The sequence below is a fragment of the Chinchilla lanigera genome, unplaced genomic scaffold (assembly GCF_000276665.1).
Source record: "Chinchilla lanigera isolate Chin_1 unplaced genomic scaffold, ChiLan1.0 scaffold00093, whole genome shotgun sequence".
Classification (NCBI taxonomy): Eukaryota; Metazoa; Chordata; class Mammalia; order Rodentia; family Chinchillidae; genus Chinchilla; species Chinchilla lanigera.
The window spans coordinates 214,151-240,018 of NW_004955494.1; the positions used below are offsets into that span (position 1 = coordinate 214,151).

The 25,868-nt window shown below is 42.3% G+C and overlaps 2 protein-coding genes across 2 annotated transcripts; both read right to left on the reverse strand.

The window, feature by feature from the left end:
- Nucleotides 1-6,696: 6,696 nt before the first annotated feature.
- Nucleotides 6,697-7,701, reverse strand: LOC102024923 (taste receptor type 2 member 135). The gene has a single exon (XM_005405523.1). The coding sequence runs from the start codon at nt 7,699-7,701 to the stop codon at nt 6,697-6,699; it is 1,005 nt and encodes a 334-aa protein (XP_005405580.1).
- Nucleotides 7,702-14,540: 6,839 nt separating this feature from the next.
- On the reverse strand, nt 14,541-15,425 carry LOC102025258 (taste receptor type 2 member 143-like). The gene has a single exon (XM_005405524.1). It carries the CDS (start codon nt 15,423-15,425, stop codon nt 14,541-14,543), a length of 885 nt encoding a protein of 294 aa, XP_005405581.1.
- Between the last annotated feature and the right edge of the window lie 10,443 nt (nt 15,426-25,868).

Genomic DNA, 25,868 nt, shown 5'->3' on the forward strand with positions numbered 1-25,868 from the left:
GGCATGGTGGCGCCTGTAATCCCATCACTCGGGAGGCCAAGGCAGGAAGATCATCGCGTGTTTGAGGCCAGCCTGGGCTACAAAGTGAGCTCAAGGCCAGCCTGAACTGCAGAGTGAGACCCTGTCTCAAAAAGACAAAAAAAAGTTCTTATATTGTCTGTAACCTCTCTTTTATAATTATACTTACTATGCTATTTAGCATGTAGATGTTCATATTAATGTCTTCATTTTTCCTTTTTTTACTCCTTAATATCAAAAACTTATCTTATTAACTAATTTAATAATTTCAGACATAAAATGCCTTGTTTACATTTACCTGACATTCTGTTTTTATTATCAAACTTCCTGTAATACTGGGTTTTATCTGTGACTCATTTGTATCATAAAACTGGTTTTACTTTTTGAGCTAATCTGAAGACTTTCCTCTCAGTTGTTAAAGCTCATTTTTATTTAATTGTGTGTCTAATATATTTGGTCTCGGCTCTGACACATTATCTTATGTTTTGGTTTTAAACATTGGTGAAGTCTTTTTAGGATTTTTATTATACAGTTCTTCATTTTTGTTTGCAATTCTATTAAATATAAGGGGAGTGTGTATTTTTGTTCTAGTACTTACATTTATAATCCTAATTTTACATAATCCTTCTGGCCTATTTCTGTAGGTTTATTTTTGTGTTTTGAGTCAGAGTGTCACTATGTAGCCCAGGCTGCTTCATACTTGCGGTGATCCTCCTGCTTCAGCCTCCCAAGGGCTGGGATTACCTGTGTGTACCGCCACACTCCGGTCTATTTCTCTAGAACACATCTATATCAGTTGCCACACATGAGCGGTGATGAGGAAATATCATCGCCCTGATTGGAAAAGTCTTGCGTATCGTGTGCCAGCACCTGTTTTTAACCTCCAATACGAAACTAAATGATAATGAAGGGTGGGACTTCCGTATTGCTAGCACTCTGTTTGTCATTGTTTGTCGACTCTGCGGAACTAAGAGGCTCTGAGAAGACTCGCGATAAGCAACAGACAGAGGCCTGAGCTCATGAGGGAGGAACTCAGTCGAACCAACAACTATGTGAGAGAGCCAGGGAGAGATCCAGTGGAGCGTGGAGGAGGCTGCAGCCGTGCGGGAAATCCAGAGCCAAAGACCCCATCCAGACCTGGCTCAACTCCTGACCCAAGGAAACAGAGTTAGGGAAGTGATTTGTCATGCTGCAGCGGATAAAAGATCCGTACACACGAAACGGGTTTTGTATTTCTAGATTTGCTCTTCTCTGCAGAAAGTGTATTTTCACTGGGTTTTTCTTAATTCTGCCCCCACGGAGTTCTTTTGCCTCTCTTCATGATTATTTTCACTGTATTTCTTGACTGTTCCTGATCTTATCCGTGACTGCAGGGATTTCGCGTAACATAGCATTTGTGCTTTTGGGGTTTCTTTCTTTGGTTTTTGTTTTGTTTGGTTTGTTGTTGTTTTTTTTTATTTGTTTGTTTTTGGGGTTTTTTTTTTTTTTTTGTCTTTTTAAGTCAGGGTCTCTCTATGCAGTTCAGGATGGCCTTGAGCTCACTCTGTAGCCCAGGCTGGTCTCCAACCCTCAGTGACCCTCCTGCCTCAGCCTCCTGAGTGCTGGGATTACAGGCATGTGCCACCACACCCGGCACATAATGTAGCATTTGTGACTTGCCTCTCCCTTTCTTAGCTTCACTAAAAATAAAGCTTTCAGAATCTCTTTTGACTGTCTTGTTGCTCTTATGTGATTTCCAGGGAAAGAAAGGGAAAACTGATTATTTCTATAGCTATATCTATAGCAAAAAGCCTATTGTGGTTTTAATTTGCACTTTTCCCATCAAAGTTGAAGATTAGTTTTTCACATGTTTACTTGGCTTTCTATAGCTCTTTCTATGTGAATTATCTATTTTTTACCATGTAGCCACCATCTGTTATTTTGCTTATATTTTTCTTATTGATTTGAAGGAGCTGTTTGTCTTACTGGTTTGACAGAGCTGTTTGACATAAATTCTTTTATTTTTTGGAACCAGAAGTAGAACTCAGGACCTCATGCTTGCCAGGCAGGCGTTGTTCCTCTGAACTATATTCCCAGCCCAGAGACATAAATTCTTATTTCTTAAAAATGAAAAAGATTCACTGGTCCCTATGTATAGTATCTTTTTATTTAAAAAACAAAAAAGAAATGTTTTTAATTCTTTTCTGAAGTCACATTTACCAATTATTTTCCCTACAATTTGATATTCTTAGTCACATTTAAGGAGACCTCTCTATTTCTGGCAGCTGAAGAATATATATACACCCTGCAGTGTTACATCCAAAAGCGTGAGGTGAGCATGGAAAATATTTTAATTCAAACAGTCTATTTTATGGGATAACATGTAGTACAAATTGAATCTTTTAAAAAAAATTTTTTAAAAGGCTTTAAAAAGCTAAATAATTTTTAAATTAAATATCAGATGGGCTGGGGTGTAGCTCAGTAGTAGAGAAAGTACTTGTCTAACATGCACAGTACCACAAAAAAAAATGTTAAAGATCATCTATCTGCAATTTACGATAAAGTTTTAATTTCATTTTTGTTTTTACAGCTGGAGCACCAATGTACTCTGATACTATTAAATATCCATCTTCCCCCAGTTACTTTAAAAGCTTTATTTATCTCGCACACTTTCATATAACTATTATCTAGATTCTTTTGTTGATGTACCTTATTCACCCCTTCATTATCTTGTTATCAACATAAACACCACACTGTTTTAAATGCTAGCACTAAATTATTTTAGTCCTGTCACTACCAGCCATGACCTCGTTAAATCTAAGCTCGGTTTCTGCCCTGCCATAATGTTTCATATGGAAGATCCAAGTTAAGCAGTATCTTTATCCCATGCCTCACACAAAACAGACATTTGGTAAATTATGTTATTAATATCCATATCTTAATACATGATGAAATTGGCTCTGGGCAAAAGGTAATGATAAAAAGAAGTTACCAGGTATTTTTAAAATACAGCAAAACTTCTCTTATGTTTTCCTGTGTGTTCAAGCTCCAAGGGAACTTGCCCCTGTGTGGAACTTACTCTGATTCTGGAAGGTTTTTTTCTCCTGGGGTAATGATGTAAACACAGGAAGGAACAAAGAGTAGCTTATGTAGGGAGATTCAGAAAAGGAGGCTGGGTTGAACAAAAAGAGCTCGCATCTCTTAGAGATTCTGCTGGAAGGACCTAATAGCCTGCTGCTCCCAGTTGCTTAGCAACAGCCAAATGCATAGAAAGGAAAAAAGCCAAAGACATCATAACATTAGACACTCATTCTTTTTCCTACATCTATTATTTCTACATTGTACAAAAGTCAAATAAAAGATGAATGTAAGTTTGACTTCCAAAAAGTAAGCTGACCACACAATGAAAGCATAAAAACAGAGATGAATAAACAGACACAGGTATACATGCTTACAGCTGGATTCCAAGTGTTACAGAGTCATTCTTAATGTAGCAAGTACTTGTATGTGCTGCAGAGGCTGTGTGGAACGGTATGAGTCAGCCCATATCGCTGGGAAATTAAACACCTCCTAGGGAAGAGAAGGCACATTTGCAAAGAACAGCACCACAAAGCAAAATTCAGGTCACTGCTGAGGAACCCCAACTTATGTGTCCTTAAACACAGAAAACATGAAAGTTTAGCAATCACTCAAAAACAGCTGCATGGAAGAGGTACGATGTGAATTAACCTTTAAAAGTTAAACGTAGAAAAAGAAAGATAAAGAGGACTTTGACAGGTACATCTAGTGATAAGAGAACATTTTTCAGAATGTCAGAGAAGCCCCAGGCATGCTCCTAACAAGAAAACCCAAATTCACTGAAACATAGGCTTGTACTAGAATGGAAACAGGGCAAGATAAAACTGTTGCCAGACTATAGAGGTCATTGGATGCCAAGTCTAGGGGCCAGTTCTTCCTTTAAGTTGGCCCTGAGAGGTAATCAGCATATAATTGAAATGATCAGACTTACACCTTCAGGAGATTAACCTGGTAGTGGTCGTTCTCTTAGTCCATTTTGTGCTCCTATTACAAAATAACTAAGGCTGAGCATTTATAAGGGGTTTATTTATCTTGCAAATCTGGTGGCTGGAAAATCCAAACAGCATGGCAGCATGTCTGGGAAGGGCCTCCGATCCAGGACAGAAAAGCAGAAAGGGAAACCGCCACATGCACCCAGAACTTGGGGCAGCCTCATTTTGTAACAGTCTACTCTCACAAAAGCTAACTCAGTCCAGTGAGAATTACATTAACCTCTTCCAAGCTCGAGCCCCCGGACCTGATCACCTTCCACGCCGCCACACTTCGAGTTCCACCCCCTCCCATTACCATTACATTAGGGATGAAGCTTCCAGCGGTAATTTTGATTAGGGTGGGAGAAACTGTCATAGAGGAAGTGGCGCAGAAGAAACATAAACAGGTCAGCTGGGGCAGGAAGCTCATCTCATCTAAAACAGGATCTACAGAGAAAGAAGAGGACAAACAATGGTGGCATCACAGAAGTACGCAGAAGTACGAAGTGAAAATGGGTTACTGGGTAATGACCAGGGCCCAGCGGACAGTGGAGAGGAAAAATCAACTCAGTTGTCATAAGCCTGACTTAATCCATGTAAGTAATAGAAAAATAGGTTCAAATGAACAGTGAAGGGGGCAAATAGGGATACAGAGAAAGAAAGGGGAAGTAAAAGAGAAGGAGGAGGAAAAAGAGGAAGAGAAGGAAGAAATGAAATAAGTTCTGAGCTTGCTAAGGACTCATAACTCCATCAGGTAATAATGTCAAAGAAGAGGAACAATACACAGGTGTAGAGATTAGAGGAAAGTCTAGGATTCGGTAACTATTTGCGTGGAGTAAATAACTGAAGCTATGTGAGCAGATGAAACACACAGGGACAGGACTGGATGGACTCTCAAAGGAAGAGGAGGGCAGGCTCTGGAAAGAACAAAGGGGCAGGAGGGTGAGTAGGTAAGGAGAGAAAACTCAAAGAGAACCCAGAGAATCCAGATCAGGAGAACCCAGAGCAGAATCACGGAAGCCAAGAGAACTACTTTCAGGATGACATGGGAACGGGCAACCACTGGTGATTTTTATAAAAGTCTTCTACATAGATTAAACCATACTTTTATAAAATGTGTGTTTTTAATTGCTTTTAGGAGACTGTCAGCAAGAAAGACAAACATCACAAAGATACAGGCACGGGGAGGCTGGTGCGAAGTGTTTATAATACTTGGAAAATCCCACCTGTCCTTGTAGAAACATTTTTTGTCAGAACAGGGAGCAAAGCAGGATGACATCTCTGCAAGGGGCAGATGTGTGAATGGGCCTGTGAGGAGGAAGTCAGACGCGGGATTTTTTTTTTTTTTTCAAAGAAAAATTTAGAGGAATATTTGTAGAAGAAGGAAAGGGCAATAACAAGGGAAAGGTCAAAGCTGAAGGTAGAGGAAGAAGTAACGCTTGGCTGAGCTGAGGGGATGGGCAGGAGACAGGAGAGAGTGGATTGGGAGCATGGAGTAGAACCTTGAAAATCAAAAGCAGGGATCCACCTTCCACTACAGAGGAGCAGAAGTGGTAACCAATAGGAAATGAGACTGAGGCACATTACAAGGGAAAGAGGGAAGTCCAGGCACTCAGTCTGAATGGTTCAAGGGATAACCGAGATTAGGAAGCGCTTACAAAGACCTGTGAAAAGCAGAAAAGCACTCTACACTCTATTTTCTGAGCCAGGAGCCTTTTTATTCTTAAATCTTTAAATTCAGATAAAGATAGATGAATCTATCCATAGCAAACATTTCAGTAGGTCCCAGTATGAACAAAGAAGTTACATCTGAGCACACAAACTTTAACATTTATAGAACAGACGGATACACTAGGCCAGGGTAGAACACATCAAAAACATATGCATGCTGGATTCCATATAAATTGCTGGTTCTCAGAAGAATGGCTCTCGGAAGATCATCTGAGAACATGCACATCCAAGACCACACATCCTGCAGCACACATGCCCATATCACGCCATGCTCTATGTAGAAAACTCAGACTCCAGGAACTCATGAATTCAGTGGGACAAAGATCTTCGCCACAGCAGATGTCAGGAAGACTGTGAAGCTGTACAAAAGGAGAGATGGTCCACAGGATGCCGCCCGAGGAAAATGGAAGTTCCAAACTCTTCTCCAGTCTGATTCAGCACCCAAAATATTGTATGATGTGTCCAGAAATTTCCATCCAGTTCCCGGGATAGTTTAAACACCAAGCGATCAAGTAAGGGAAAGTAAAATTTCCCCAGTCCCATGAAAGCCTCAAGTCCCACAAGAACATGGTGCATATTGGTGACACCAGCTCATGTTTCAGGAGCACAGGTCTCAACTGGAATCCCATTCTGTTGAAGTTATTCTTATAGCTTCTAACTGTAGCAAAGCAGGCCGGGAGTGGTGGCACATGCCTGTAATCCCAGCACTCAAGAGGCTGAGGCAGGAGGATCATTGCAAGTTTGAGACCAGCCTGGGCTACAAAGTGAGCTCAAGGCCAGCCTGAACTGCATAGAGCGACCCTGTCTCAAAAAGACACACACACACACAAAAATGTACCAAAGCAAAGAGGGAGAACACATTACATGCAGCAAAGACAGCAGCTCTGTCTTGCTGTACCCAGCATGTGGAGGTTCTTCATCAGCTGCAGCTCAGCATGCCCCACACCTTGGGGCAGCCTCGCTCCAGTGTGGCTCTCAGCCTGGGGTTGTTGAAGAGCAGAAGGAGGGAGTGGGCAGCCATGCACAGATGAGACACTACCTGCCAGACCCAGTGCTTAACCTCCTGAAACGGAGTGTTGGTGCTAGAATTAAGCACCTGTGCCAGAAAACTGGAGGTGAAGAGGAGGGCAAAAGAGATGATACTGAGGAGAGCTCTGAGGTGGACCTGAATCGGGGGATCCTGAAATCCTGAGAGGGTCAACAGGATTTTCTTCATGTGTCTTCCCAGGGATATGAGGAGAAGAACCGTGAAAATGAGAAAGACTCCAAGAGGGATTGTAAAACTAGTCAGTTTTAGAAAGAAGAAGTACAATTTTTCAAATGACCTCATACTGTGCCCAGTGGCATTCCAGAGTTGGCAATTGCCCCTGAGATAGTTCTGATACAGTATATGATTGCCTGTGAAAAACAGGATGCTGGTCAAGCCAGAAAAACCCACACAGCTAAGCAGCAGCCACGGTATCCACCCAGACACCTTGCCCTTTAGCCAGAGGAAGACAGGGTGGGTGAAGTTAGCAATTTTTACACAATAAAAAAAACCGAGCCAGGTGCAGGACCAAATGGTGTAAGCATTCAGGAAATCCCAAAAAAAGCTTAGGAACTGCATCATGCGGTCGTATAGGAGGGCTGTTGGATACAGGAAAGTATAAATACTCTTACCTATCGTCACCCACTGAAGGCAGAAGCGAGAGACCCCTAGGCTGGCCAATAACTTATTATAAGGCGACAGTGTTCTCCGTAGCAAGCACTCCATGCCCAGCGCTACAACAATAAAGCCGCAGCACAACACCGTGATTAGGCACAAAAGCCATAAAATGATAATGAAGATGAGGACTTTCTTATCTATCACTGGGTATCCTGAAGCCATGTGCTCATCATTCATTTCTGCTGTGCACAAGATGGGTTTCAAGATATCAAGGACCATTTCCGCTGGGCTGCCCTGTACGATGTCTGTCTCTCCAATGGCCCCAACTACTGTACTAAGCCAGAGTAGAGGATGCTGGCTGTCTGAGAGGGGAAAAGAGGTTTTTCCTCCTCAGAATGGATGCAAATGTTGTTAAGGCTAAGTTTCCAAAGCTCCCCACCTGCTGTGAATTTGCCTGCTCACCTGCTTATTCCACTGTCAGCACGGGTGTGGATAATATATCACGCCCTCAGTGTAGTGTCCCTTACATAGGAGCTCCTACTTCTCTAAGCTGACACCTAAGACAGGGCCGCACACCTGCGCCAACTCAGAAATGAAATCCACACTTTCGGCCGAGTCAAAGCTCATATCCATGAAGGATAGCAGGGAACGATTGCATTTCAGCTATCGGTTCTTGCGTGTTTAGTTCTCACAACGGCCCTCAGAAGTACACGTTATGAGAATGCCCCTCTCACAGACAGACAAAGAGAAAACTGAGCAAAACCCTTACAGAAAGAGGTTATTTCCAGCTCTATTACTTGGAGGCCCAGTGTCAAGAATGGAACATAAATACAATTCTCTATAATGAAGCAGGCAAATCTTTTCCAAAATTTTTAGAGTATTTTATAATAGTGACCTTTAAGGTGGCATCACATAGAGAAACCCACTGGGGTAGTAAGAAAGACCCACAGGATATGGCAGAGAAAGCCCTGGCCTACAAGTAGGACAGGCTTTTGTGCAAGCCCCAGCCCTCACTGTGGGTTCTCAGGTACGGCATTGAACCCCTCTGTGCCTCAGTGGACCTGTCTGTACGATATGAAAACGTCTGTCCTGAGTCTCGGGATTGTGTTGGAATCTCATTTAGGCTACAAGAAGAAATGAAAAATAACTTCACAGATAAAGGAAATGAGGCCCTAGCTTACAGGTTAAGGGTCCCATGTAAAAATCACAGGGGAAGACCAAGAACCAAACTGACTCCAGTACCAGGGATCTTTTTCGTAGTTAGCAGCATAACTGACGCCGTACGTTCTTCATCCTTAGCTTGACTCGGGAGGTGGGGTTTTGCATCTTGTCACAATTAAGAGCTATGAATTCACAGGCAGTCATTTGACCCCCTAAACTCCTCTTTCCTCACCTATGAAAAGATGGACCACAAATAAGTGTGATGATAAATATACAAGAATATTTTAGAAATTATAAATCTAGGTGCACAGAAGTAATTCTGACAAGGTGTGGTGGTGCACACCTGTAATCCCAGCACTTAGAGGCTGAGGTGGGAGCATTAACAGTTCAGTCCCAGGCTGGGCAACATAGCAATTTAATGAAACCCTGTACCAAAATTTAAAAGTAGAAAGGCCTGAGGGTGTAACTCAGTGCAAAAGCTCTGGGTTAAATTCCCAATACAACAAAAAAATGAAGAAGGAGGAGGAGGAAGTGATTATGATAATGACGATGATTTATTATAATGACCATCTCCCACCCAGTCTATGACTTCACCTGTCACTCACAAGTGGCCCAAGAGGAATTTAAGAGGGCATCAGGGATACAGTGAGGCCTAAGACACCAAATGTTGGACCATCTATGTTAATCAGAGGAGAAGAGAAGAAGAGAAGAATATTAGCTACAAAGAGTCAAAAAAAATCAAAAACCAACCCCCAGATGAGTGTAAGTAGGTTAATGTATCACCAGGACATAAGCAAGTAAAAGTTGTTCTGGGTCAGTTGTAGCAATATGGAAGGCTCAGGATCCAGCAACATGGAAATGAGGGCTATTTTAATGGTACCCCATCTTCTGGCCAGCACCATGACCCACCAGTTCCATGCAGGGAACCCCACAAAGAGACAGCAGAATGCAGAAGGTTTGGCATCTCTTCCCATTTTCTGTTCACCTTAGATAGAACTGTTTCTCTAACACAGGGGCCAACTATAGTGACCGCTATGTGCCTGAGTCCAAGAAAAATGAACAGCTGTACTCACTCTGCCTGTAAAAATTATAATTTCTAGAGAGCAAAGATTCCCAACTGCCCTCTTCCTTGGCTTGGATTCTCTGGCTGACCTTTGACTTTTTCTACTGGAACTTGAAAGAGTGAGATGACCAATGGGCTTCTAACTGTGAAGTCTTGCCAGGCACAAACCTCCTAATATGGAAAACTTGTACCTTCTACGCCTTCACTGACTGGTAAGATAAGAACGATGTGCAGTTAGCCCTGAATTCACTCACCAATTTTTAAGTATCTTCTCTGCTGTAATAATTCTATGAAAAGCATTTGGGCTACAATAATGAATTAGATATCTGGCCCAAAGTGATTTTGTGCCCTAGGTATATACCACAAATATTCCCTGAGAATATGCTATGTGGGGATCAAGTTAATTCAAAAGGGCAAACAGTCACTGAAATTTAAATATGTAATGCCCGCTGTGATAATTTATTTGTTACTGTTTGCATTTTGTGCTTGTGGCATTTTGTTTTCTCATAATTAAATTGATTTTCCTAGGAAGAAGCCAAGTTAGAGAGTTTTTAATTTCCTGTAGTTTTTATAATATAAAACCATGAGGGTGGTGGATAAAAACCCAGAATAAGTTAGATGGGAAATTCCCAATTCATCACTCTATCAGAAATATCTTTTTAAAGGGGTGTCATGCTGCAATTCTAAACATTGTATATCATTCTGTTCCCATCTCAAGAATTGTTAGAATACTTCAGTGCCAGCAGAAGCTCCATCGCTGTGAGACAAGAAAGATGTTATTTTGATGTCACAAGAGGACAAAGCATCAGTAAAATAGGTGGAAAATCGATTACATCAAGTAAGATTAGATATCTAAGTTTGGGTATCACAGAGGATTCACATAAAGGACTAGTTATACATTGGGCAGAAAATGTAGGCTGAAGAAAGAACACAGAAATCTTAGAATGAGAGACTGGGTTTTATCTGTATAGATGAAGATATTGAATATATCTATATAGTCAAGATGGAGCAATCACTCTTTTTTGTACTTATACACTACAGTTCCAGAAAGGAGGCTTAGAACATCCACAAATTAAGAACCCCTGATACAAGCCAAAAAGACTTAATGTAACTCAATGTGTTGCTCCAACACGGTAGGTCATTAGTTGCATTGCCACGCCCCCTACCCAAAGATCGCCAGCACAGTACTGCAGCTCTGCCCAGGGCCAGACAGTCTGGCTTCCAGATGCTCCCAAGGAGAAGCAATGGAGCAGTGAGCTCGATGTTTCTGCCTTCACTGCCTCCACCCAGCCGATTTGTGACTTGAGCCTCAAGAACAAGGGTCTGTCCCAATTCTTCATCACCATCTGAAGAAAGTCATCAGCTCACTTGTGTTGTTGCAAAAATAGTCTTTGTGAATGATGGTGAAGATAATAAGTCTTCTCTACACTGGACAATTCATGGGCCCTGGGGTTCTATAAAATTGAGTGGACCAAGTAACAGCTTCCCACAGATCTCTATTTCTCTCTGTCTCTCTCTGTGGCTCTCTGTCTCTCTCTGTCTCTGTCTCTCTCTCTCTCTCTCTCTCTCCCTCTTTCCTCTATTCTCTCCTCTCTGTGCTTCTTGCCAGGAATTTAAGTATCTCTTCTTTTAAAGCTTCAGTTATCGCTTCTGGCTCCAGGATTAGAAAAGAGCACTGATGCTCACAGAAATAGCAGTTGAGCTCTCCTGAAACATCTGGGAAGTATCCCAGATGAAGACAACATCAATATTGCTCTTCCTATTGAAGTCCTCATTCTCTGGGTGAGAACCTGCACACCATTGGACCTTACCAGTTCCTAAGGGACCAAAAAGCCATCCAGGCAGCCATTAAAAAAGTGGACGACTAAGGAAAATTTAAACAAGCAAAAAAATAAAGTTTTCCCTACATGGTGGTCAGGAATAGATGTGCCATGGTTTGTGTTCCAGGGACTGATTTCTCTCACTTTTGCCCTAATTTTTCAGATATTTCCGAGGCTAGGCAGTAGAGTTTGTGTAATCTTATCATGGTCCAAATAATGCCTAAGTGCTTATGTCATAAGCCTTAGGGGTTGCTAGTCCTGTTTGAACTAGTCACCAAACTAGTAACCAGTGGGGCTTAATCAAGGTCATTTTGTTAGTTTCTGAGACAGGAAAGTAACAAAGTTTAAGGTATTCATCATTCAATAAATCATTCGGACACCATCAACAGGAACTATAAATAGTTCATTTTTTTATTTCATAACACTTTCTAAGATGTTAGTAGGCATAACTAGATAATGCATGATACATACAAATATTTCTTACTAGTCTTTTCCTTTAGGAAAAAGAATGCTTTGGTAGTTAAGACCAGAGGCCCATTAAATGGGAAAGTTACAGATGGTTTTTTCAAGAAGGCTGACCAACACCATAACAAGGCCCTTTCTTGAGTCCAGTAGACATTGATTTGACACTGGTTTGACATTCAGTAGAATTCCTCTTCAGCTACTAGCATGAGCAAGGTCAAGACAGCTATGACTATTTATGATCCATTTTTGTTTTTGAACCCTAGTCTCTGGGCCTTTATAGTTGGTTTTAAAAACAAAGTTTTGGGCTGGTGATACAGCTCAGTGGCACACACTTCTGCTTGGCAAGCGTAAGGTCCTAAGTTCGATTCCCAGTACCAAAAATAAAAATAAAAAATAAAGTTTTGTGGCTGAAAATGACCAAAAAAGAAAAGCTTTAGTTATCTTTCTCCAAGAAAAAAAAAAAAAAAACTCATTACCTTGTTATCTCATCTCTAGATCTCTAGTCGTTCTTTTCTCCTCTTGCTGTAGCGTGGACTCCAGCTAACATTAAAACATAAATTCAATTATCTATCTGAAATTCACTGCAATCTCTGTTCTGTCCTGTTATTTACTATGCCTCATTTGACCATATTGGGTCTGTTCCTCCTACTCTTCTTGTCTACTGCCTCCCATACTTGCTTTTTACTTTTGTTTATTAGTGCATTGTAGTAATGCATCATGTTTACATTCTCCCTGGGGGTTGTTACATCACTGTATAATACATCTTAATTCCTTTTTATCCCCTTGCCCTTCTTTCCCTCCCTGCTCCATCCATCTCCTGATCTCCCTCCCATTTTGTCCATGTGTATAGCACATCATGTTTACATTCCTTGTGCGGAGTTGATACCTGCACATAAGGCATCTCAGTTCTGCTTTTCACCCTCCTACAGTCCTCTCCTTCCCTCTCTTAATCTCCTTCCCTTTCAAGAAAAATCCATCTCCCTACTTCCTATTATCTCCCTTTATTTTACTTTTTTATTGGTGAACTCCAGTGAGCACACATCTCTTCAGCCATGGACTGAATTATTGTGTTCTCCAAAAATCCATATGTTGAAGCCCTAATCCATAGACATGATATTTGGAGAATGAGGCTTTGGTGAGATAATTAGGTCAAAAGAGTGGGGCCCTCATGAGTGGGGTTAGTGCCCTTATAAAAAGAAACACAAAACAGATATCTTTCTTCCACATGTAGACACAGCAAGAAGGTATCCGTCTGCAACCCAGAATAATAGATCCCTCACCAGAACTCACTGGTGCTGCCATCTTGAGTTTCAGGCCCTAGAACTGTGAGGAAGAAATAAATAAACTCTTAGTCTATAATATTCAGCAGCCTAAGCTGATTAAGTTACTATCACATGCATATTAATTATATGCATGTACTAGTTTATTGATACACTATATACACATTAAACGCACACAAAAATAGGAAGTTGAAATTAAAGCACATGGAATTAAAGTTGCCATGTTTTCCTCCCCACTTCCAGTGGTTCGTCCTGCACAAGCTCCAGTCTGGAGACCACCATCCCGGTCAAGATCAACCAGCAGCCCCATCATGGGTGAGCACATTGGCAGGGTAGAACATCAACATTAAGAACTGTGGGGAGCCCCCTTTCTGTTCCATCTATCTTCTCTAAGCCCAAACCTAAAATCCCTTCCACAATAGACAACTCCTTTTAACTTAACATGAAATAAACACCTGAAGCCATGGATAGGACCTCAGTATAACAAAACTCGTATGTGTCCTCAGCCTTCCTTGGGACCAAACTGAAAAATCTCCATGGGTGGAATCAGTTTTAAGCAGAGCACAAAGGTGGCAGAGAAAGGGAAGAAGAAAGGAAGAGAGAAGACAAAAGGGCCGGGCATGCTGGCACATGCCTATAATCCCAGCACTCGGGAGGCTGAGGCAGGGGGATTGTTGTGAGTTCAAGGCCAGCCTGGGCTACAAAGTGAGCACAAGGCCAGCCTGAACTGTATAGCAAGACCCTGCCTCAAAAAGACAAAAAAAAAAAAAAAAAGAAGAAGAAGAAGAAGAAGAAGAAAAAGAAAGAAGAAGGAAGTTCTGGTTCTTTGAAGGCCCAAAGAATTAAAGGTGGAGGGAAGGACTTTGTGGGAAGATGTAAAGGGCTGGACTGAACAGAGACCAAGCTGGGGCAGGGTGGGGAGTGTGGAGAGAGTCAGCACCGCAGGGTGGGTGGTGCTGGGGAACATATGCTGCTCAAAAGCTACAGCATCATGATGATGGTTACAGGTCTTCATCACGATATTTGAAGACTATGGCTGCTTGCACAGCGAATGAGAAAGGCCCTAAGGAGATGAGGCCACCACCTAAGGCCAAGGTAATTTGGGACTCAGACCAGAGACAAGCAGCAGTGATGAGGACAGTAGGAACACAGAGAGATGGAAAAAGAATTACTGGATTGTGGAAGGAGTGGGAGAAGGGGGAAAGGAAAAGAGAGCATACCCAAACCTTATCAGTTCTTTCTACTCGTGAGATTAGTCATCAGAGTTCTGGTGATTGAGGCCAATTGCTTAAAAGTGGAACCACTCTTTATCCAGGGCCTTCAAAGTGCCTAAAATCTCATTCTCAGGACCTTTCTCAGCTTGGGGCTGCTTCGCATCAGGACAATGGAGTGCAGGAAGAGACCTGCATAAAGTACCATTTCGAAGGCCCAGTGCCAGGGATTCCAGACGGTTATGAGCTGCATCATAGAAATGAGCAGGGTCAGGACATGCAGTACATGAAAGACGAAGAAGAAGGAGAGTGACTTCAGAGCCATGGTGTGGGCCTGGGTGCTGGGATCGCGAGGCCCGGACATGCAGTCCCTCATCTGCTGCACGTGCCGGTGCAGGGAGAATATGAGCAGGACAATGGGCACCAGGAACAGGAGAAGCGGAGTGAACCACATAACCACCGAATGCCAGAAAAAGTACCACTGACGAAAAATTAGAATGCTGTGAGATAGGGTGCAGTTTCCATGGGAACCCTGGGAGGCCGCTGTCTCAATGCCTACTGCATTCCCTACAACTGATGAAATACCCGACAGGCCACTGAAGAATAGGGAGCTCAGCAGCAGCCTGGGCACTGACCGAGTAATCCTCCACTTCAGCCAGAGGAAGACGGGGTGGGAAAAGGTGGAGATCTTTGCACAGTAGAAAACAGAAAGCCAAGCAGTAAGCCACAAAGTGAGAGTGTTAATAAAGTCCCAGAGGATGCCAAGAGTTTTAGCCTTGTAGCAAAAATCAAAGAAGTTCACGAAGTTGTTCAGGATGCTTATTCCATGTAGGCAGAGCCGGGAAGTGACAAGACAAGCCACAATCATGTCGCCTGCAGGCAACGTCCCACACCGTAACCACTCCCTGCCCAGCAAGGTGACCATGAGACCATTCTGTAACACAGCAGCCAACGACCCCAGGGAGAAGATGACCATGAAGACCAACGTGTGGGAGGAAGGCATCTTCTCTAGAGTGGACCTATTCAGATCAGCTCCTACTCCAGAACACTGAGACACATCCACAGGGAAAACAGTATCTCCAGACAAATCACCCAGCTGAGACTAGAGACTCAGGAACCCCTCTCCCTGAATTTATGCAAAAGCCCGGCCACCTGCATGGCCCAGGTACCCCAGGATTTGAAATGAGAATAACTGCAATCTTCTTGGCATGTAAATCACTTCCAGCTCTATGACACATGCCTCTCTTTGGGTAACCTTATATTTGCCTGTTCTGCATCAGAGGCAGGTGCAGGAAAATATTAGCAAAATACAGGTTCCACAGGTGTTTAAAAATACCTATGTTCTGCACCTAGTTTCTCTTTCATTAGTACATGTTTGCCACACACAATGATCATACTCATCAAAGGACATTTGTGATGGTACGTAATACCCTCATTCTTTTTCCCATTCTCCTCCTCTCCCTTCAACCCTTCTTTCCTTTCTCAGTTATGAAGTTTTGTTCCCATTTCTTTCCTTTCTAGTCTCTTTTTCCCCCTTTTCCTTTCCTCCCAGTCCCTCTCTCCCCTCTCTTGCTCCCCTTGGCATTTGAACAACATCTTCCTACTTCCCAGTGTCTGTCCTCCATTTTACTCCTTATTTACCCTTCGGGTTTCTAACACGAGAGGAACAATGTGATATTTAAATTTGTACATCCAATTTATTTCCCCTAAAATTATGGTCTCGAGGTGCATCCGTTTAAGTTTATGCATATTTACGGCAGGATAGCACTCTACTGTGTATAAATACCACATTTTTTCATTTGTTCATGTTTTTTAACTAGTTAAATTTATTGGTACATTTTAGATATATGTAAAACTCATATTCATCAGAATTTGTATCTGTACATGATGCATTTTGATTCCTCTTTCTTTTGTCTCCAAGACTTAGCTATTACAAACTATGCTGCTATAAACATTGAGTATGCATATATTACTGTGGTATGAGGCTTTGAACTCTTTTTTTTTTTTTCCCCCGGTACCGGGAATCGAACTCACGACCTTGCGCTTGCCAGGCAGGTGCTGTGCCGCTGAGCTAAATCCCCAGCCCCTGGCTTTGAACTCTTTAGGAAGACACCTAAAAGGGGACTAATGGGGTAAAACAGAACCCCTAGTTTGAATTTTTTGAGGAATAGCCATACCAATTTCCATACTGGTTGTACCAATGTATACTCCCAGCAACCATACAGAACGGTTCCTTTTCCCAACAGCCCCGCCAGCTCTTGTTGTTGGTTGATTCCTGGATGATAACCATTCTTTCTGGAGTGAGATGGAATCTCAGTGTTATCTTAATTTGCATCTCTCAAATGACCAGTGATACTGAACGTTTTTTCTTATATTTATTTGCTGTTTGCACTGTTTTGCACTGTTTCTTAACTGTAGTGTTTTCTTCCTAACTTTTACTCAATGAATACTGTTTCCTTTATTTCTACCCCCAAATGACGACCCTTCCCAGACCCTTTATATCCTCAGCAGATAGCTTGGTTAGCAGCCTCTAGATACCAAATTAAGGCTCACCTCCTGAATAAGTGGAATGAGATGTCACCTGTGTGTACACATAAAGCTTTAAATTATCTTTTGTTTTTGTTTTTGTTTTGAGACAGGGTCTCGCTATCAAGTTCAGGCTGGCCTTGAGCTCACTTTGTAGCCCAGCCTGGTCTCAAACTTGCAGCAGTCCTCCTGCCTCAGCCTTCCAAATGCTGAGATTACAGGCATGCACCACCATGCCCAGCAAAGCTTCAAAATGTCAAGAAAAGTCTCCCTTACCAATGACATCTCACACTGCCAAAAATTTCACTGTCTGGCTCTGCGTTGGAGTTCATGGAATCTCTACCTAAAATGTGAGCTCCCTGACTCACATCAAATTTGTTAGCCACTAATTCCTTAGCTCCAATGTTTTTGGCAAATCAAAATCCTAAGAAGGCTCTACAGAAGACAAGGGAGAGTAGATGAACATGAGAACAAAGGAAAGACAGAGAAGGAAAAGTGTCCCAGAAAGTGTGTCCCTACAGTAAGGGCCAGGAAAGCCACAGGTGGTGGCATGTCAAGAGGAGGAGTTCGGATGCAAGCTGGTCCTCAAAAAGGGTGATCTTTGTCCTGTAACAAGACAGTGACAAGTGACAGTGACAACCAACTTGCCACAGGCCTTGCTATCCATAAAGTGACTCCATGCAGGTAGCATTTTGCCTTCACCACCAACCACATGGGGATGCCACCAAGGGCACGAAATGACACTGGTTCAGCTCAACCAGCCAGGCCCAGGGGCTCACGAGCAAGGGTCCAGCTGAGACAGGCTGCAAAGAAAAATCAAGCATAGGCACATGAGGACGAGAAAGGAAAACCAAAAGGGAAAAGCAAAAAGCAGGGTTACGTCAAGCTGAGGTGTGGATTCAGATGTCAGAGATCCTGGGGTCAGGGTCTTCCCTGAAGAATCACAGGAGCAGCCTTGCTGCCAACTTGATTCAACATCACTCAGGATTCCACAGGTGAGAGTCTACTTCTGAAAAGCTTAAGAGAAATAAAGACGCGATAAGCATTTATACTGGAGACCCCAAGAGAAAGAGACACAGCTAACGCTCAAGTTCACAGCTTGTGGTGGAAGAGCTGCTTTGTTTTCTAGTAAACTTTCAAAAGATTAACCAGATGATCTAGTCCGCTCCACGGTTTGCAGCCAACTTCAGTGTCTTGACTCAATCCTTTGCACAATTCCCCCTGGCTTCTTCCTGGAGAAGAAGAGATGAATGGCTTCCGCATGTTTCACAATAGCTTGGCTTTTCTCGAAATCCCCTGGTGAGAGGCCAAGTTCATGATGTCATCAACAAGCAAGTTGAGGCCACAGCACGCACACACCCTGTGGCGGCCCTGTGTAACCAAGTGTGCACTGTGTGTTCATAAACACTGTCATGTGATTACATTGTCACCGAAGCCACAACCATTCTCCCTTCCCCGGACTTTCTCCTTCTGTGCAACTCCACAGCACATCTGTCTTCTCGCGGCTACATGCCCCTCTACAAGAAAGTGGAACAGGTGCTCTTCCTGCAGGCATCTGTTTATCGATTTCTTAGTGCTTCACCATGTTTCTCTTATAAATTGCCACATCCCAGTCATAACTGGCCTCTAAAACACACCACAAGCAGGAAAACAGCTTCAGTGATCATCCATGACCTTCAAATAGGAACCTGCAATCAAAATATTAGACGTTTCTTGTAAAAGTTTGGGTCAAGATTTTATTTCTGAAGGAATTTCATCCCTGCAAATGAAGCTGATGGATTTCTTTCTGTAGCACGCTTGGGAAAATTTGTCATTAGGATGATGCCTGGGTCCTCTGTCAAATAAATACTAGCAGGAGGCTGAATTCCAGGTGGAAGATTCTGCAAAGAAGCAGAAGCAGAAATCCCTTCTGTTTTGAGTCTCTGCATTAGTGCTGATTATGGTTGTTTGTTTCTGTTCCTTTGTTCTTCATTCTGCTTTAGTTTTTCATATTACCTTTAAGAATGCGCTGGACCATGTACATTTCATTGACAGGGCTTGTAAATCTTGCTGCTCTTTTTCACCAAACCTCTGAGTGCCCTGCATTGCATAAACACTTCCATAGTCTACCAGGGTTTCATCAGGTAACCGATGGCCTATGCCAGCGGAAGGCGGAGGAGGAAGGAAATAACAATGTTTTCAATAGCAAGACTGCATAGTAAGGAAAACCACACATACATGTAATGATTTCGCTACAGAATTAGTGCTAAATATTTTTTCCTGCCCCTGTAGACTTCTTCTCATACTTACATTTAGGTAAATAAATTGAGTAAATAATTTAAGTAAATAGTTCAGGATAAAATGTTAGTTCTAAGAACAATCCAGTATAAAGTGGAGTTTTAGCTTTCTGGAAGTAAATTTGAAAATGCAGGGGGCTGGGGATTTAGCTCAGTGACACAGCGCTTACCTGGCAAGCATGAGGTCATGAGTTCGATTCCCGGTACTGGGAAAAAAATAAAAATAAAAAAAGAGAAAATGCTAAAGAAGGAAAGGAAATACATATATATATATATATACACACACACACACACACACATAAGATAGCTAAGATAATTGTACTACTAATTTCTATTGGTTTTCTATTGGTTTATTGAAAGGAACACTTAATGCTTAACTGGTTGATCAATCTTGCATGCCTATATCTGGTAATCTGAGCAACTACTTTGAAGATAACAATAAGTAACAAAACAACAACTGTAGATTTCCTATCATCTTGTTTTGAAATTCTGTACCTTTTTTTATAGTTTCTGTGTTGTTTTGTTTTTGTCTTTGTTTTTATTTTGTTTTTGTTCTTTTCTCTTTAAAATAAAAAGGAGAAAATGCACAGCATCTTCAGTTATCAAAATGTGTAAGGACATTTAATATTATTTCACATTCAACTTACACACTTCGCTTTCCAATAAAAAATAGTACTTTAAAGTTATTTTTACAGTTGTAGCATTAGTGTACCAGGAGGTTCTGAGTCTATTTTTATTCTGATCTCTTAAATAATGTTTTCTCTCTTTCTTGTTTGAATTGAGCAGTCAGGAGCAATAAAATTGATTTCTAAAGGAGTAAATCAGTGCTCGTTCCATGACGTCATAAATTTCATTCAATGCCTGATGTTCCCTGGGGGTAAATCATGTCACACAACTTCTATGTCATGAGTTGACACAGTGTGCTTCCCAGGGGTTTTTCATAGGATGCGAGGAGTAAGAGGAGAAATGAGAAAGGAAAACCACAAACCCTCATCAAACAGAGCTGTTCCATTTATAGATATTTTATATACTGAGCTTCTACCAAAGATTTCAAAGTCAGGACTCCACTGGAAACCAAAAAAAAGTCTGAAACTGCAGTCCTCGACCAAAAGTCAACCAGAGGGACAAGGACGGATGGAATTCATGTATGTTCTTTCATTCCATCCTCAAAACTCTTCCAAATTAACTATAAAGAGATTCTTTTAAATTATGTTAGCACTTCAATCCATAATAACAGATGAAATGGAAAATAAAAAAACATTTGAGATGCACCAAAGTAGGTGGAGGGGTGGCCAAAGTCATCGCAGACCTGTGAGAACTGAATCCAACAAGAGTAGAAGGAAAAATCAGAGCGAGCCTGACTTGTTCTTGGGATCCGCAATCCCAGGTGCCACTGAAGGAAAATAGTAAAAGATCAGTGTAAGATGCAGATTCTAAACACTGAGCTCAGTGGTAGAACGTTTGCTTTGGATGCACCAGCCCCTAGATTTGATCACAGCACTGGAAAAAAAAAAGATTCACGTTCCCAGATCATCTCTCTCTTTTTGTGTAACCAGGCAACCACCCAGGAAAAGAGGAGCTATATTCTCTGGGGAGCATTAAACAGGATCTCTGAGCTTTGCCTACACTGAGCACATTTGAGACAAGCACACTCTACAGAAAACAGGGAGATTAGACAAACGACTGTGTTAGCTTCACTGAAGGAAAGTTACCTCTAACCTAGAACTCTATCTGTGTATTCAAGTGCAATCTGTGTATCCAAGTAGCCCCTGACTTACAATGGTTCAACTTATGATTTTCTGAGGTTACCCTTGTGCAAAAGCAATGAAAATGTAATAGTCGTCGTACTTTGATTTTTGTGGAGTGTGCTCTTTCCCCAGGCGAAGGACATACTGTTTAACACCTTGTTGGGATGTTGGGCAGCAGCTGCAGCCATTACCACAGCTAGCAGCCAGCTGCATAATCACAAGGATGAACAGCCAAGGCCCTACAGGACGCTGTATTGCTAAGCTATGATGTTCAGTAGGTTGTGTATATAGATGAATTTTTGACTGACAATATTGTTAACTTACTATGGCCTTATTTAAACATAATGCCATTGCCAGTCAAGGAGCAGCAATACAGACTTTGGAGACAAGCAAAGTCTCTAAGAAATGTTTGTGTTCTATGTCCCCTTTTCCTGAAAACGACTGGAGAATGCACTCCTCCAAAGCTAGAGAACACACCGGTAAAAGGAAGACACGATACAGGCAATATGAGGTCCAGGTTGAGAGACAGGCAAAGGGTACCACAAAGTGATCATAAAGGCGGATCTCAGCATAAAGGGAGGGTGGGGACAAGTCCAGGCTGAAGCGGGACAAGAGACTCCAGGAGGGACATTCTCCAGCAAATAAAACTTCAGTACACATGATGCTTGCAAAATCAACAGGAAAGATTTTAAACCAATGGTAAAGCATCTGAGAGTGAAAAGCAAACAAAACAAGGCACTTGTTAGGTAGACAGAACCCAAAAATTTGTACAGGAAAAAGTAATTGCAACCTAATATATATTTCCACTATGAAAAGCGTTTACATTGTTATAATATTTTAAACACTGTATAGGGATTCAACCAACATCACAAGAAACCACTTTGAAAAGGTGGGGGACAAGATAGAGTTTCCAGGGCAAGGATGAGGAGGAACTATGATTTCATATTCCAGAGTGGAAAGTATGCCCAAGGCTGAAAAATCAATGCAAGCATATCACTTAGAGGTAAAGAAAGAAACACACACACCAGCTAAATTTAATGAAAGTAGCTGCGTGGGGAAATAGTCAAATGCAAGAGAGTGGAAACAAGAACCACTGTGTTTTGCAAAACAACTGCAGAAATATCTGGCTCTTTGGACTTGATACATACATGACTTTGATTTAAAAAATCTTTTCAAAAAAATGAAAAAAGGCAGCGCAGGAAAGACTATACCCTTGGGGTCTGTCAGTGGCTGTGACTCCTAGAAGCAAGGATTCATGTTCCTCTTGCAATTGAGTATTGGACTGCTGCCCCTATGAACAGGAATCAGGATGATCTAATATTACTCATCATTTTATTAAAGTCTTCCAAGTATATGTGTTTCATAACCATTTGGAGAAAGAAAGGGCAGAAGTTGACATGAGTCGTGTTTTGAGATGGTTTACTCACTTTGCTAAAAAGTCATAATCCAAGATTTCCATTGCTCCCTTGCTGAGTTTTCTCCCGGCTTTGTCTCCCCGTTGTCCTCCATATTGTCCTCTACCCTTGAGCAGCCCCCACCAATGCTCCTCAGAATGCTCCTTCCTGAAGTCCAGCGCTCAGGGCAGCAATAGTGACCACAATGACAAAACTTGTTCCCAGGTGAGGCCGAAGCACGCTGACCTACGTAGAGCTCTGGTGTGGTTCTCTGGGCTGGAGGATAAAACAGAGGCAGATGAAGAGCCCTCTGCTGTCTTCCCAACATGACATGGAAACTCACGCACACCTCCTAACATCAATGCAAAAGAGGAGTTTGGAAAAGAAAAAACAATCCCAATCTTCCAACGACTCCTGAAACTCCCCACAGGAAATCCCTGCCATCTTGTTTGTGTGCATGTGCAAGGATCAAGGGAAGAGGAATTTCGGTGAGCCTAACCAGGTCGTGTTTACCGGGGTGGGATGGCTGGGGAGCTGTGGAAACAGTGGACACGAAACTGTGGACCCACAGCAGATGGCGCTGGGCTCCCAGGCAGGGCGGGGGATTGCTGAATAGTTCATTTTTTCTCCCATCAGACCTAGGAAACAAAAGTAAAAGTAGAAAAAGAGAAAAGAATAGGCACTGGTTAATGAATCCAGAGCCTCATGCAAGCCATGTAAGTCTTCTACTGCTCGAGCCCTAGAAAAAAACCTATATTTTAAAAATTATAAGACATTAAGTAGCTCCAGAAACAAAAACCAGTCTCAAGTTGAACGAACCAGCCTTTTGCAAAAGCCTAACATGTGGCTGGGACTGCGCTAAATGCATCACATCCATCGTTTTCTCATTTAATTTTATTTAAGAACAGGTTATGGGGGCTGGGGATTTAGCTCAGCGGCAAAAGCGCCTGCCTGGCAAGCGCAAGGTTGTGAGTTCGGTTCCCGGTTCCGGAGAAAAAAACCAAAAAAAAAAAAAAAAAGAACAGGTTATGGGCTGCAGTTTTGCTCTCTACTATTAGATACACAATCAACGCTTGCACTTTGTTCTTAGGAAAATACAGCACTGCAACCCACCTTTGCCCCAAACAGTGTCAGGCTACCACGTGCAGTATGCAGTTGTTTCCCTTTGCCTGGTGGATTCAAAAGAAACTGACTTTATCTCCTCATCATTTGCTGGTGATTGAAGCTCACGTTCTGCACCAAGCGGGCTGTTTTGAGTAACAGCTGTGCCAGTTCTCACTTTCCAGTTTCTCTTCTCCTCCATAACAGTGCATTTTGACCAGCAGGTGGCAACGGGTAAACACGCCCAAGCAAGCAAATGTCAGAAACAGCCTAAGAAAATAGTACGACATTCCAAGGAAAGTCACGGGAGTGAGACGCTCATCGTGACATTCTACAAGTTTAAATTAGCTTAGAGCAGGTTTAGTTGTAAAGGGCAGGCAGTTCAGACTAGGAAGAACTGGGCTTGTGTTTTACATCTGTTGCTTTCTCAATGCAGTCTAGGACAAGTCCTTCCCTCTTTCCCGAATTCATTGTGTGCAATCATAATAATAAGCACTTGGCAAGGTCATGAATATTTGATGAGGCTATCTACATAAAGACATCTGTGTATTGTTAAGTTCAATACATTTTTTACTATGCTAAACCGGCACAAGGTGGAAAAGTAATGGATACAAAGCAAAAGAAACAAAATGTATTCCTATAATCCCAGCACTCGGGAGGCTGAGGCAGGGGGATCATTGTGAGTTCAAGGCCAGCCTGGGCTACAAAGTGAGCTCAAGGCCAACCTGAACTGCGTAGAGAGACCCTGTTTCAAAAAGCTAAAAAACAAAAAAAAATGCAAACCTTGCAAGCTATTATTTTTCCTTTCCTGAAAGGAAACTTTCCCACCACATTCTGACGTCACAGTCTTTCATTTTAGGAAAAGACTGTAGTTTCTATTTCTTACTAACAAACAAATCTCAGATGTTATAGCAGTGTCTTTTAATACCTAGAAAGCCTGCTTCTTTCTTTCAGAGCACTCAGCTGCATTCTGCTTCATCTGTGGTTTCCTGAAAGGCCCTTTACCCGTGGAATGCGCTTCCAAATGTCAGACTAAAACTCCGTAAAGTTCCCTGATAGCATCGGATTCCAGGATCCTGACTCTTTCCCCGCCACTCTCTGAGAACTTTTATCTCTTTCCTGCTCATCACTCTCTCTGAGGCAAAGGCCAACTTTACTACTTGCCTCAGTCCATTTGTGCTACTATAACAGAATTCCCGAGACTGAGTAATTTATAAAGAACAGAAATTTATTTCTTCTAGTTCTGGAGGTTGGGAAGTCTGAAAGGATGGTGCTGGCACCTGGTTTAAATTTTCATAGGCCATCATCCCTCAGAAGAAGGCAGAAGGACAAGGCACGCAAGAGGGAGCCCGACTCGCTATAGGAAGAGCCCACCCTAATGTTAGTGACATTCATCCATCCATCAGGACAGAGCTCTCATGACCTAACCACCTCTTAAAAGTTCTACCTTTCATTGTTGCTCTGGGGATTAAGTTTCCAACACACCGACATCAGGCACATGTCCAAACCATAGCACTACCTCTCCAAGAAATGACTTCAAGACATTTGCAATTTCCAGTATGCACAACTGAGATCCCTCCTTAATCAAAATCCACCTAGTAGTATTTACCTCTGCTTATTTTTCCCCCTATCCCGAACCTGGCATTTGTCCCAGTAGTGGCATGGCCAGCAGAAGGGTGTCCTACCAGAGGCCGAACCTCACAATGGAAATCAGGCCATTAAGTTACAGGAGTGAGGCAGGATCACTGAGGGGACCCTCCGTGGAAGAGCAGGGGGAGCTCTCTGGAGTCAGGAATGCATTTCCTTCCCTGAGAAGGTCAGGGAAGGGCAGCCCAGCCCCTACCCCTTGAAAAAGAGTGCTGGATTCCCAGAGAAGGAAAGGAAGCCACGGATCAGGGTTTCCTAAGTCTGTCCAGACCTATTCCAACTCAGGTCTGAGAGTCACCTAAAAAGGAAAAAGAGAAAGTGAGGCAGAAGGAGCTTTCTATGGAAAATACATACTTTGCATTCCAGGCTGAGCACAAGGCCTTTTCGTTGGAATGACCTGGGACTTACCTTTCCTGAGCAATGATTCAGACATTTCTACAAAAATGTATGCTTCATGGTGCTTTGCGTCTAACATTAAAAAATCCAGAGGAAGGGGGTGGGGATTTAGCTCAGTGATAGAACGCTTGTCTAACAAGCCGAAAGCCCTGGGTTCGGTCCTCAGCACCAAAAACTAAAAGCTAAAAAAAAAAAAAAAAAAAACCAGAGGAAGAAAAACAGAATAAATATCATCAATAAGTCACTAGTTGTTTTTTTTTTTTTTCTTTTTTTTGGATAGGGTGTCTCACTGTGTAGTTCAGATTGGCCTTAACTCACTATGTAGCCCAGGCTGGCCTTGAAATCACAGACATCCTCC

What these genes read in the sequence shown, in the direction of transcription:
- LOC102024923 (XM_005405523.1), bottom strand. Translation starts at nt 7,701, where the DNA reads ATGGTCCTTGATATCTTGAAACCCATCTTGTGCACAGCAGAAATGAAT.
- LOC102025258 (XM_005405524.1), bottom strand. Translation starts at nt 15,425, where the DNA reads ATGCCTTCCTCCCACACGTTGGTCTTCATGGTCATCTTCTCCCTGGGG.